At 42.6% G+C, this 13,940-nt stretch overlaps 1 protein-coding gene across 4 annotated transcripts in view; it reads left to right on the forward strand.

Annotated features, from left to right (window-relative positions):
• HTT (huntingtin) overlaps positions 1–13,940 on the forward strand; it is a 158,875-nt gene that overhangs the window by 14,584 nt on the left and 130,351 nt on the right. For 3 of the 4 annotated variants that reach the window (XM_012466834.2, XM_064365445.1, XM_064365444.1), the window contains exons 3-5: positions 7,483–7,603; positions 11,234–11,293; positions 13,037–13,116. In XM_012466834.2, the coding sequence (XP_012322257.2) occupies positions 7,483–7,603; positions 11,234–11,293; positions 13,037–13,116 (261 nt within the window). Of the gene's footprint in view, positions 1–2,075; positions 4,377–7,482; positions 7,604–11,233; positions 11,294–13,036; positions 13,117–13,940 lie in introns of those variants that run through there. The other variant, XM_012466835.3, reaches the window with a different exon arrangement.

The following is a 13,940-nucleotide window of genomic DNA, read 5'->3' on the forward strand; positions in this document are numbered from 1 at the left end:
AATAGATAATATAAAAATCCATAGATTTCTCATGTATTAGCATAAATCAGCTAGAAAATATAATGTTTAAAGATCTAGTTCACAGTAGCACCAAAGTATCGAATTCTAAGGAATTGATAAGAAATATGCAGAAACTTTATAAAGACTTGTATTAATGTTTCTGAAAGATGCATGTGACCGCTCTCTAGACAGGAAGATTTTACATCACTAAGTTGAATTTTCTCAAAGTTAACGCAGAAATTTAAAATAATCTTGATCAAAATTCTACTAGAGTTATTTTTGAACTTGTTTACTGCAAGAATAAATACATAATTGCAAAGAATATCTCAAAATCATCACTAGGCCCAGTGTGGTGGCCCATGCCTGTAATCTCAGCACTTTGGGAGGCTGAGGCAGGTGGATCACCTGAGGTCAGAAGTTCGAGACCAGCCTGACCAATGTGGTGAAACCCCGTCTCTACTAAAAATACAAAAATTAGCTGGATGTGGTGGCACATGCCTGTAGTCCCAGCTACTCAGGAGGCTGAGGCAGGAGAATTGCTTGAACCCAGGAGGCGGACGTTGCGGTGAGCTGAGATCATGCCACTGCACTCCAACCAGGGTGACAAGAGCAAAATTCTGTCTCAAAAATAAAAAGAAAAAAAAAAAAAGAAAAAAGGAATCATCACTAATATGGTGAGACCTGATGTATGTGACATTAAAATAGTGATTGGACATTAAAGCAGGTATAGAACAGAAAGTTAGAAAAGTGTATGTGTGTATCTGTGTGAATTTATGATGGGTGTAACATGTTTGTAGTAGAAGGGAAATGATACATTTATCTCTTTGGGAGAACATTATGTCTCTATCTCATACTGCAAACAAACATAAAGTTCAGATTAATTACCCAAATGTGAAAAAATGAAATAATTTCTTCCAAAAAGCTTAATCTTAGATTGAAGAAGGCTAACATTATAAAGGGAAAAACTGTTTTAATGGGAATATAGTTCAGTATGTCAAAATCCACCTTAAACAAAATTGAAAGTAAATTGAACTTGGTGCTAGCTTGTGTAAAGAGCAATTATAAATCATTAAGATAAAGACCGTCAACCTGTTGGCACCTCGTTCTCGGACTCCCAGCCTCCAGAACGGTGATGAGTAAATGCCTATTGTTTAAACCACCCAGTCTGTGTGTGGTATTTTGTTATAGCAACTCAGGCTGATGAGGACACTAGTAATCAGTAGAATGTGACTAAAACAAAAATAAGAACCTTTTTTACCTGTCAAATTGGCAAACATTTAGAATATTCAGATTTTTGTCAGAGGTGATACAACCTTCTAAGAAGACAATTTGGCAAAATATAAAGCTTTAGATTTTTGTATGTGTAACCTAGCGGTTTTGCCTCTAGGGCACTTACCCCTAGGAAAGTATGTAATGATATTGGTGCAGTGCTGTTCATCCCATTAGAAAATTAAAAATAATGACATCACCAAAAAGGGGATTGAAAAATTAAGATACATTTATTGTTTTTATTTATTGAGATGGAGTCTTGCACTGTCGCCCGGGCTGGAGTGCAATGACGCAGTCTTGACTCACTGCAACCTCCCGCCTCCTGGGTTCAAGTGATTCTCCTGCCTCAGCCTCCCGAGTAGCTGGGATCACAGGCACACACCACCACACCTGGCTAATTTTTTGTATTTTGGCAAAGATGGGGTTTCACTATGTTGGCCAGACTGGTCTTGAACTCCTGACCTCGAGATCTGCTCACCTCAGCCTCCCAAAGTACTGGGATTATAGTGTGAACCACTGTGCCTGGCCAGATACATTTATACAAGGGAATGTTAGTTAACATTCATAGATACTTATATTTTGTTTACTTTTTATTAATTTTTTTTTTTTTTTTTTTTAGAGGCAGGGTCTTTCTCTGTCACCCAGGCTGGATGCAGTTGCATAATCACAGCCCACTGCAACCCAAACTCCTGAACTCAAGCGATCCTTCTGCCTCAGTTTTTGAGTAGCTGGGCGACTTTAGGCAGTGCTGCTGCACCTGGCTAATTTTTAAATATTTTATAGATGGTCTCTCGCTATGCTGCTGAGGCTGGTCTAGAATTCCTGTGCCCAAGTGATCCTCCCACCTTGGCCTCTCAAAGCACTAAGATTATAGGCATGAGCCACCACTTCTGACCAATAGATATTTACATTTGTGACTGGAAAATATATTAACAATGTGTTAAAAAATTCATTTAAAAATCATGAAAGGTTTTTGCTTCTGGCTAAGATAGAATAACAAGGACAGCATTTATCTTTTTGCCTTGAAATAGTTGAAAATGAATGAAATATACGTAACAGAGGTTTTCAAGTTATTGGGCATCAGGCAAAGAATAGTTATGCCAGGAAAATGAATGTGGATAGCCCTATAATTTCCTTACGTTACTTCCTGGCCATCTGGCCATGGCAAGAGGAAAAACTGAGAGGAAGCTGAGGCTGAGCTAGTGGTTTGCTGGGTTGAGGAGGCAGAGCTGGGAGTCTAGAGAGGCTACAGTGGTTAGAGCCCATACGGAAGAACAGCAGAGAAGAGAGCTGCGGAGGGAGTTCCGGAGAACTGCATAGTGCTCTCTCAAGTGTGTAGCTGAGTATTGATGAGCACAGGCTTGTGAGGAAATGACGCAGGGCTGGAGGTAGAATCACCTAAAAGGATTAGAAGGAACCATTGCTGAAACTCACACACGGCCAGGAAGAATTTCTGATCACACCGGTTGGAGTGGAAAACCTCAGCTCTCATAGAGCAGGTAAGGTACTTAGAAAGGTTTGCCCACCTAGCCTCAGACTAAGTTTTGTTACTCTGATCCCACCTAATATTAAAAAGAGATTAATCTGTTTGCAACAAAAATAATATATTTCAGGGTTAGTAGAAGTGAATTGTATGACAATAGCATAAAGGCAGGAAGAGCAGAAGTTGAAATTTATTTGTGCTAGGCGGAATAGTGCTCCCCTCTTTCCCTGAAATATATCAGGTCCTGGCTAGGTGCGGTGGCTCACGGCTGTAATCCCAGCACTTTGGGAGGCTGAGGCGGGTGGATCATCAGAGGGCAGGAGTTCAAGACCAGCCTGACCAACCAGGTGAAACCCTGTCTCTACTAAAAGTCAACTGGGTGTAATGGTGGACACACCTGTAGTCCCAGCTACTCAGGAGGCTGAGATAGGAGGATTGCTTGAACCTGGGAGGCGGTGGTTGCAGTGAACAGAGATCGAGCCACTGCACTCCAGCCTGGGTGAGAAGCGAGACTCCACTCCCCTCGCCAAAAAAAAAAAAAAAAAAAAAAAAGAGATATCAGGTCCTAATCCCTAGAACCTGTAAATATTACTTTATAAGGAAAATTGTTTTATGGCATGATTAAATTCAGGATCTTGAGATGGGGGGGCTATCTTGGATGATCTGGGTGGACATTACATGCAATCACATGTATGCTTATAAAAAGGAGGCAGAGGGAGATTTTACACAAACAGAGAAGGCCATGTGAAGATGGAACAGAAAGATTCGAAGGTGCTGGCCTTGAAAATTGGAATGATGATGCTACAAGCCAAGGAATGCAGCAGCCACCAAAGCTGGAAGAGGCATGGAACAATTTTCCTTTAGAGCCTATACCAGCGGGAATGTGGTGCTGCCAATTCCTTAATTTCAGCTCGGTGATACTAATTTTGGACCATGGCCTCCAAAACTATGAAAGAATAAATTTTTTGTTTGTTTTAAGCCACATAGTTTGTGTTAATTTGTTACAGCAGCTGCAGAAAACTAATTTTATGCTGCATGTGAAATGGTGTATTATCATTAAGGTAGATTGTGGTGAAGATACATATTATAAGCAATTAAGCAAGAACCAAAAGCACAACAAGGAGTTACAGCTAATGAACCAGAAAAGAAGATTAAATAGAATTATAAAAACAGTGAGTCCCAGAGAAGCCAGAAATAGGGGAAAAGGCAAATACACAGCATATGGGACAAATAGGAAAGAGCGAGCTTGATGGTAGAGTTAAACCTAGTTATGTCAAAAAGGACAGGAAATGTAAAACGCAGAGATTTTTCAGATTGAATGGGAAAGTAAGACTCAGTATATGCTGCTGCCTGCAAGAAACCCATTCTAAATATAAAGGCAAAAACAGCTTACAAGTAACAGAACGGAAAGAAGTTCACCGTGCTCACAAGAATGAGATGAAAGCTAGACTGGTTCTATTAATAGCAGACAAAGTGGATTTCAAAGCAAAGGCTATTGCCCAGGATGAGATGGTCGTTTCATAATGATGGAGATTCATTTGTTCATCAGACCGGCATAACAAGCTGAAATGTTTATGCACCGGGCTACAGAGCTGAAATACATGAAGCTAAGCCTAACAGAACTGTAAGTAGATACAGACAGGTCCACAGAGATAGAGATTTCAGTAGCCTCTCTTAATGATTTGTAGAACATGTAGCTGTAATATCTGGATCTAGAAAACAACCCTGTCCTCCTATGCGACCTGATTGGCATTTACAGGACACTCCACCTAGCACTAGCAGAAGACACAGTCTCCCAAGTGCTCACAGATTGTCTGCCAAGATAGATCAGATGCTGGGCCATAAAACAAGTCTCTAAATTAGAAGCATTCAAATTATTCAGAGTATGTTTTCTGACCCCAATATCATTAAGTTGGAATATATTATAGGAAGATAATCTGGAAAAGCCTCAGATATGTGGAAAAACTCACTTCCACGTGGCCCGTGAGTCAGAAGTGAAGTCAAAAGGGAAATTTGAAAGTCTTTTGAATTGACTAATATAAAAACAAGACATTTCTAAACTTTTAGGGTGCTGTTATAGCATATTAAAGGGAAATTTTTAGCATTAAATGCCTGTTTTAGGAAAGAAAGATTTCAAATCAATGACCTCAGCTTCCACCTTTGGAAACTTGAAAATGTCAAGCCGACGGAATCCAGAGTTACCAGAAGTGTGGTGGCTCACGCCTGTAATTCTGGCACTTTGGGAGACCAAGGCAGGCAGATTGTTTGAGACAGGCAGTTCGAGACCAGCCTGGGAAGCATAGGGAGCCCCATATCTACAACAAAATACAAAAAATTGTGCCAGCTAACCAGAAGTCTAAGGCGGGAGGATTACTTGAGACTGGGAGGTTGAGGCTGCAGTGAACAGTGATTGTGCCACTGTGCTCTACCCTGGGCAACAGAATGAGACCTTGTCTCAAAAACAAAAAGTTACTAGAAGAATGGACACCATAAAGATAAGAGCAGAAGTCAGTAAAATAGAAAACAAAAATACATAGAAAATCAATAAAACCAAAAGCTGGTTGATCGAGAACATCAATAAATTGGTAAGGCTGACAGGAAAAAAAGTGAGGTCGCAAATTATCAATATCAGGAATGAGGGAGATGACAGTAGTACGAATTATATAGATATTAAAAGGACCGTATGAGGCCAGGCGCAGTGGCTTACACCTGTAATCCCAGCACTTTGGGAGGCCAAGGCAGACAGATCACCTAAGGTCAGGGGTTTGAGACCAGCCTGGCCAACACGGTGAAACCCTGTCTCTACTGAAAATATAAAAATTAGGCCAGGTGCAGTAGCTCATACCTGTAATCCCAGCACTTTGGGAGGCCGAGGTGGGTGGATCACGAGGTCAGGAGGTGGAGACCATCCTGACCAACATGGTGAAACCCTGCCTCTACTAAAAATACAAGAAAAAAATTTAGCTCGACGTGGTGGCACATGCCTATAGTCCCAGCTACTCGGGAGGCTGAGGCAGGAGAGTCACTTGAACCCAGGAGGCAGAGGTTGCAGTGACCAAGATCGCACCATTGCACTTCATCTTGGGCGATAGAGCAAGACTCTGTCTCAAAAAAAAAAAAAAAAAAGGACTATATGGGAATATTATGAACAACTTTATGCCAATAAATTTGACAGCTTATAGATGAAATGGGTAAGTTCCTTGAAAGACACAAACTATTAAAGCTCTCTCAAGAAGAAATAGGTAAGCTGATTAGCCCTATATCTATTTTATCACATTTAAATGTAAAAATCAATTATTTAGTTAAAGTGTGGTTGGAAATGGTATATGAACTTTTTCAACTGAATTTTAAAAAACTTTACCAAGTCTAAATATAGGTAAAGTTTTTCTGAGGGAAATTTAGTGTCTGAATTGAGAAGTGCTTTAAAAAATGTAGTTATATATCTTAATCATTTCTTCATAATAATTATATGTTGAAATAATAATTTGGGTGTATCGAGTTAAATGAAACATTATGAAAATCTTGCCTGTTTTCCTTTTAATTTTGATGTGTCAGCTAGGAAATATAAAATTATAGCTCACATTCTGTTTCTGTTGACAGTAGTGCTTTTGAGCACAGTGTTTGAATGATCTGGTATTTCAAAGACCTGTCCTCAGTTTGTTATTCATGGCTGTATTCTGCATGGATAAAGTCTGAAATATTGCCAAGTGGCATGTTTTGTTTTATGCTTTAAAGTTTGTTGATCATTACCGATGTGGTCCCTTGGTACTTCTTAGGCTCATGGCTACCTTTCAACCATTGTTTGGAATTTTTACCTAGCGATAAAGAGGAAGAGAGATTCAGTTTCAGAGTACGTTAGATTGAGATCATGAAAGAGCAATCTGATTTTGATGCTTCAAAAATAGCACATCCCCCGTATTACTGGGATTTACTATTCTTGGGATTACTTCAAGAACATCCTTGTGTTACTGGTTTGGATGCTTCCAAATGCTGTGAAGTCAGTTTCATGTACGTGGCTCATCAGTTTAGCTCTCTCTTGGCTTTGTTTAGACAGTTGGATCATGATGGCCTAAACAGTGTCTTTCAATTAAACATTTAAAAATAGTTTACAAATAGCACACAAACTCCAGTTTTTGTGACTCTTTGATATTCTATCTAGCACAACAAAAACACAATCCGATCATGATCGTCTGGCATCTTACGGTGAAATATGGTTATACTTTGGTATGTGTTGAAAGCAAGATTAAAAAGGGGCAAGAGAGATATAATGCTATACTGATTGTCAAGGTCCCAGGAGTGTTGTAGGGTAAGAGTGAAAATGGTGGGTTGTCTGAATTGAAGTATCTGAAGTTTTTAAACAAAAATTTAAAAAGAAAAAATGAGAATTGCCTTACAAGTACAATCTCTCTCTCTTTTTTTAAATTTTATTTTGGAGTAGTTTTGGACTTATAGAAAAAAATTACAAAGATAGGGTAGAGAGTATTCATATATCCTACATCCAGTTACTCCAGATATTATCGCCTTACATTAGTGTAAGACATCTTCATGTTTAATGAATCAATATTGATATGCTACTAACTAAAGTCCAGACTTCGTTCAGATTTTCTTCGTTTCTATGTAATGTCCTTTTTCTGTTCCAGAATTCCATGCAGGACACCGGATACTTCATTACATTTCATCGTCATGTCACCTTAGGCTCCTCTTGACAGTTTCTCTTCTTTTTCGCTTAGAAATTCTCCAGAATTTCAGAAACTTCTGGGCATCGCTATGGAACTTTTTCTGCTGTGCAGTGATGACGCAGAGTCAGATGTCAGGATGGTAGCTGATGAATGCCTCAACAAAGTTATCAAAGTAAGAACCATGTGGATGGTGTTCTCCTCTGAGCTGTCATCGTTGTAGGCTAAGAGAAGAAGCTGTCATTGAGCATGCTTCTGTTTTGGGTCCCTGAGGATGTCTGTACTTTTCTCCTTTCTGGTGTGTGGTTTGGAGGTGCTCTGGTATCTGCCCGCATTACTTGCCGCACCTGCCTGGTCAGAAGGAGCTGTGTTGACCCTTGTGCCTGCACGGTGCCTAGGTCAGTGAGGGGAACTGATGGTGGCCCCTGGATGCTCCTGGGAAAATGTCACTACAGGTGCCAGAGAAGCCGGAGCTATGCCCACATTTCCACGAGTCTCAGTTTTCTTCACTATAAAATGGGATCAGAGTTTTTGTAGCGTGTGTGTGAGTGTGTGCCTGTGTGTGTATGAGGGTTAAATGCACTGATTGCTGCTACTGGACCCTCAAAATGGTAGCATAATTATTAATACTTTTGCATAACGACGTCCTTACACTCTTACCCAGCAAGATTGATGGGTGTGGCTCTGCTTCTCTTTTTCCATCACATGGACTCCATGGTATCCTTTTGCCCAGGAAATCTTGCCTTTCTGGCTAGCCCTTTGTTGGCTAATCACGCTTTCTGTGGTCAGGACACTGGCTTCTCTGGAGCCATGGGATTCTAGCTCCCTCTGTTGTCCCTAGAGTGGTCCCTGTCTCCTCTCTCCGCTGGCACTTCCTGCTTTGCACGCATCTCACTCCTGTGGTGACCTGTATCAGTTTCATCTTGTTCTTTGTACCTGCTGGTCATTGGTGCCACTTGTATGTGGATGGCATCCCGTAGCGTATTTGCAGAGGTCCTGCTTCTGCTTAAGCTTGCTTCTCCACAGGCCTAAATATCCTTGCTTGCGTCTGTTATTCCCAGTGGCAGGACCAGGCTGGCCTTTTTTAGATGAAACAGGATCTCGCTCAGTCACCCAGGCTGGAGTGCAGTGGGTGATCGTGGCTTACTGCAGCCTTGACCTACTGGGCTCAAGCTATCCTCCTGCTTTGGCTCCTTGAGTAGCTGGTACTACAGGTGTGCACCACTATGCCCAGCTAATTTTTAAAGTTATTTGTAGAGATGGGATCTCACCATGTTGCCCAGGCTGGTCTTGAACGCCTGGGCTCAAGTGATCTTCCCTCTTTGGCTTCCCAAAGTGCTGGGATCACAGGTGGGAGCCACTGAGCCTGGCCCTTGCTGTTTCAATTCTTGATATTTGATCCTCAGAGTCCTGAAAAGAGGATTATCCTAGGTTGCCTTGGTTCATGGCAAATGGGACATTAAGAGGGCAAGAGAATAATATGACCAGAAAGTGTTCTAATATTGGTCATTTAACGTGTAAGTATTGTTATTTTTAAAACCTCCTTCTGCAGTTTTTCCCAGGAATTCCATGGGCTTGGTGTGTGTCTGAGGGCTGTAGGCCATGGCCTGGGTTGTGCGTTTAGGACTCAGGTGCTCTTCCTGGCTGTCTCCTTGCTTCGTTCCCATTTCCTCTTCTTTGTTTCCAGCCATTTCTCCCTCTGCTTAAGTTTGGTGCAGCAGGGTTTGGCTGCTCGCAGTTTCCTGCATCCTCAGATGCTGTAGTTGTCAGGCCCAGCGGGCTGGCAGTGGGATCAGGATCTGGCTAGGTTTGCTCTCATTGTGGCAGAGGAGCAGCAGGTTTGGGAGAGCACGTGTGGCCCCTGACCAGGTGTAGGGAGCACAGGCATGGTCACTTAGCCTTCAGGTCCTGACTTTGTCTTCTCATGAATATGGCTGTATGTGTATGTCGAGAACCAGGTTCTACTTGGCCCAAGAAAATGGGCACATTTTGCTTGTGGTTTACGTAGAGAAATGCACTGGAATCTGACATAGCCTGGCAGCATGCCTCCCTCAAGTAGGTTAGTCTCAGGCGGTGAAGCATGTGTGTCCAGCAAGAGCTTGATATGTGGCATAAAGTCTCTGTTCTGTGAGGTGTTGGCAAATTGCCGTGACCATCAGGAGGCTGAAGTGATTTCTGTCTCGGGAGGCAGGGAAGGCTCCCTGGAGGCAGGAGCCAATAGGCGAAAGAGTAGATTGGAGACCTTGTTAACCATAACTGCATCTTGGGTCGAGGGCTGCCAGGAAGCTGTGGAGGCTGAGAGGAGGGGGAACCCATCTTGTGCTGCCAGAGAGTGGGACATCATGAGGGTCAAGTCAAGGGGTTGTACCTTGTTTGGTAGAGAATGAGCAGCTTTTGAAGACTGTCTGTGCGGTCAGGGGAATGTATCATTTGGGAAGAGTGAGCTGGTGAGGACATGGTGTGGAGGAGGACAGAGGTGGGAGGGAGTACAGGCAGAAGTGAGTAGGCCCAGCAGGAGTGTGCGGCCTCAAGCCAGGGCGGTGGCAGGGCTGTGAGGGGAGGCGGCCACCTGCGTGTCTGCGGAAGCAGGGGCAAGAGGGAAGAGGCTGGCGGTACACCGCCGTCACCTAGCGACTGGCGTAGATTGTGACAGCCTGTTCCCTGCTCTTAGGAGGGGTGAGTTTTAGTTTTCTCTTGTTATAAAATAAGCTTGGTATTTGTTTACAAAACACTTGTAAAGCTAAATCAAGCTTTGATAAGGCTTCTAGTTTTATTTAAGGAGTAATGTTTAAATAAATGTTTGTCCAGTTTGGTTTGCTCATTTAAGGACTTTCAGTACAAACTGCAGCAGCAGAATCAGGGATTTAAAAATTTCTGAGACATTATTGCCCCTCAGAATTTCCCAGAATGTGATCTGCTTTTGATTTTCAAGTTTGCTGACCCAGTAGATTAACCCATAAGTTTTACTAAGACTACCTCAGTCCATTTACATCAACTGCCCACACCACGGTCCAAGAAAGAGAGCTTCCACCAAGGCTTGGCACAGTTTCCTCCCTCTTGGGTGGGCAAGCATTTGGAAGAGAAGGCTCCCATGGGTGAGAATGGGGCACCAAAGTCTTCCCTGTCCTATCCTGCAGCTTGGGAAGCCAGTCTCTAATGTGAACTTTATGCCGTTAGCATCGTTACTGGCTTAAAGTTGACCATGTGGCCATAATTTCTGGTTTAGCCTCACCAGTGAGCAAGGAGGGTTGAGAGGTGCTGTGAGGAACGTGGGGCTCCCAGCTGGCAGTAAGCTCTGGGTTGGGGGAAGGGGTCCATGGCCACATCTGCAGAAAGGATGCAGGACTCAGCCTCAAGAAGCATTCTGGGCTGGGGCAAGGGTCCTGTGGTTTTATTAGTACACCCTCAGCACCCGGGACCTTGCAGATATCCAGGGCACTGTCTGAGCCTGTGTCATCCAACAGAATGTTCTAGTGAAGGTTAAAGATTTACTCCAGGGGCTTTAGGATTTATTATATATGAACCACCTACCATTTTAATTTTGATGTTCTGTAGTAGTTGATGATAATGAAAATTAAATTGTTGTTCCGTTTTTCTATTCAAGTGAATGACCTCTTTTTTGTAGTTTATTCAGTAACTTCCTGCATATATTTGCTTCTTTCTTTCTTAATGAATATATTCTTAATTTAGTTGCTATTATGTTTTACTTTGCCCCAGAATTGAAATCTTAGTTCCCTTTTAGCTCGCTTTAGAACTGCTGATGGAATGTGTCTTCCAAAAATAAATCTCATGTGTTTTGTTGTAGGCTTTGATGGATTCTAATCTTCCAAGGTTACAGCTTGAGCTCTACAAGGAGATTAAAAAGGTGGGCTCTTCTTTTCTTTTTAAAAAATGTTTTAAATTTTTATTTATTTATTTATTTATTTATTTATTTTTTTTTTTTTTTTGAGACGGAGTCTTGCTCTTTTGCCAGGCTGGAGTGCAATGGCGCGATCCTGGCTCACTGCAACCTCCATCTCCCGGATTCAAGTGATTCGCCTGTCTCAGCCTCCTGAGTAGCTGGGACTACAGACACGTACCACCATGCCTGGCTAATTTTTTGTATTTCAGTAGAGACGGGGTTTTACCATGGTCAGGATGGTCTTGATCTCCTGACCTCATCATCTGCCCGCCTCAGTCTCCCAAAGTGCTGGGATTGCAGGCGTGAGCAGGTACATATATTTTGTAGGTACATGTAAGTGTATATAATTACGGGATACATGAGGTATTTTGATACAGGTAGATAATACATAATAATCACATTATGGAAAGTTGAGTATCCATCCCCTGAAGCATCTGTCCTTTGTGTTACTAACAATCCAGTTATACTCTTTTAGCTATTTTATTTTATTTTAATTTTGAGACAGAGTCACGCTCTGTTAAGCAGGCTGGAATGCAGTGGTGCGATCTTCGCTCACTGCAACTTCTGCCTCCGAGTTGGGCTGGTTTCGAACTCCTGACCTCAGATGATCCTCCTGCCTTGGCCTCCCAAGGTGTTGAGATTACAGGCATGAGGCACTGTGCCGGGCCTATTATACTTTAAAAATAACTAAAAGAGTCAGGGCATGGTGGTTCACGCCTGTAATCCCAGCACTTTGGGAGGCTCAGGCAGGCAGATCAGCTGAGGTCAGGAGTTCGAGACCAGCCTGACCAACATGTAGAAACCTCATCTCTACTAAAAACACAAAAATTAGCCAGGTATGATGGCGGGCGCCTATAATCCCAGCTATTCGAGAGGCTGAGGTGGGAGAATCACTTGAACCTGGTGGGACAGAGGTTGCATTGAGCCAAGATCATACCACTGCACTCCAGTCTGGGTGACAGAGTGAGACTCCATCTCAAAAAATAAAAATAAAAATGAAATAAAATCAGTCCGGGTGTGGTAGCTCATACCTGTAGTCCCAGCACTTTGGGAGGCGGAGGTGGGTGGATTGCTTGAGTCCAGGAGTTTAAGACCAGCATGGGCAACATGGTGAAACACCGTCTGTACAGAAATTAACTGGGTGTGGTAGTGCACAACCGTAGTCCCAGCTACTCAGGAGATTGAGGTGGGAGGATTAATTGAGCCTGGGAGGTTGAATCGATCGTGAACTGAGATAGTGCCACCGCCCTCCAGCCTGGGCAACCAAGTGAGATTCTGTCTTAAAAAAGAAATTATTATTGACTATATATTATTGAGTATAATCCCTCTGCTGTGCTATCGAATTCCAGGTCTTGGGCCTTATTTCCAGCACTGAACAAGCTTCACTCTATTGAGCAGCATGTGTGGAATTTCATCTTTATTCAATAATTCACAGTGTTAGAAGGAATTGCTGTTTGGTAGACTAATGCTTTACTTTTCTTCAAAAGGTTACTCTTTATTAGATAAGACGGGAATTAAAAATGGTAACTTACTTGATATCTTTATAATTGAAGCCCACTAGACCTTAGTTACCAGATGTTTTATGCATTTAAATGGCCTTTTCTCTAAACATAGAAAGTGACAGTGAAAGGAAATGCTTTGTTTCTATGCAACTCTCTTGGTGGCTAGTGCGTGTCTCCTAATGCATCACTCATTGCACCCCCTCAGAATGGTGCCCCTCGGAGTTTGCGTGCTGCCCTGTGGAGGTTTGCCGAGCTGGCTCACTTGGTTCGGCCTCAGAAATGCAGGTAAGTTGTACACTCTGGATGATGATTTTTGCCAGGGGCCAGCTGCTACTTCTTTTTGTCTCAGCTCAGATGTCATTTCAGAAGTCTACTCTACCTCCTCCAAATGCAGTCGACTTTGCCTTGTGTATGTTTCCCTCATAGCACTAGTCCGTGTCAAAAATTGTCACGTGCAGTCTATCTGTGTGCTTGTTCATTTTCTCTCCCACCCTCCCCCGAGAGACTTATGGGATGTGTGCCCAGGACAGCAGGGGTCTTAGTGTCCTGTTCTCTGTTGCAGCCCAACACCAGTAACAGTGTCTGCATGTAGTACTTGCTTGAGAGATACTTGCCAAGTTGTTGAAGGTTGAGGTACCAACTTTATTATTGCTGACTATGGGACTTATAGCAAAATAGCCATTTGTCTATTAGATGAGTTAAAAATATGATTGTTGTAATGTCAATAGTTTAGTCAAAACGGTTGTATCTTAATGGATTGAGAAACAAAAGCAGAACCACTTTTCATCAGCTCTTTTCCTTCTCCTTAACCTGCAATACATGCTGATGTCCCACAGACCCTCAGCTCCATCCTAAGTCACTGGGAGAGTGGTCTAAACCCTCACTATTAATATGAACTGAGTTTCAATACGAATCTAATAGGAGTCGGGTGTAGTGACTCATACCTGTAACCCCAGCACTTTGGGAGGCTGTTGGCTGGTGGATTGCTTAAGCCAAACTGGGCAACATAGGGAAACCCTGCCTCTATAAAAAATATAAAATTAGCCAGTCACGGTGGTGCGTGCCTGTAGTCACGGCTACTTGAGAGGCTGTTGTGGGAGGATCAGTTG

The sequence above is a fragment of the Aotus nancymaae genome, unplaced genomic scaffold (genome assembly GCF_030222135.1).
Source record: "Aotus nancymaae isolate 86718 unplaced genomic scaffold, 86718_ANA_hifiasm-v0.15.2.pri h1tg000006l, whole genome shotgun sequence".
Lineage (NCBI taxonomy): Eukaryota > Metazoa > Chordata > Mammalia > Primates > Aotidae > Aotus > Aotus nancymaae.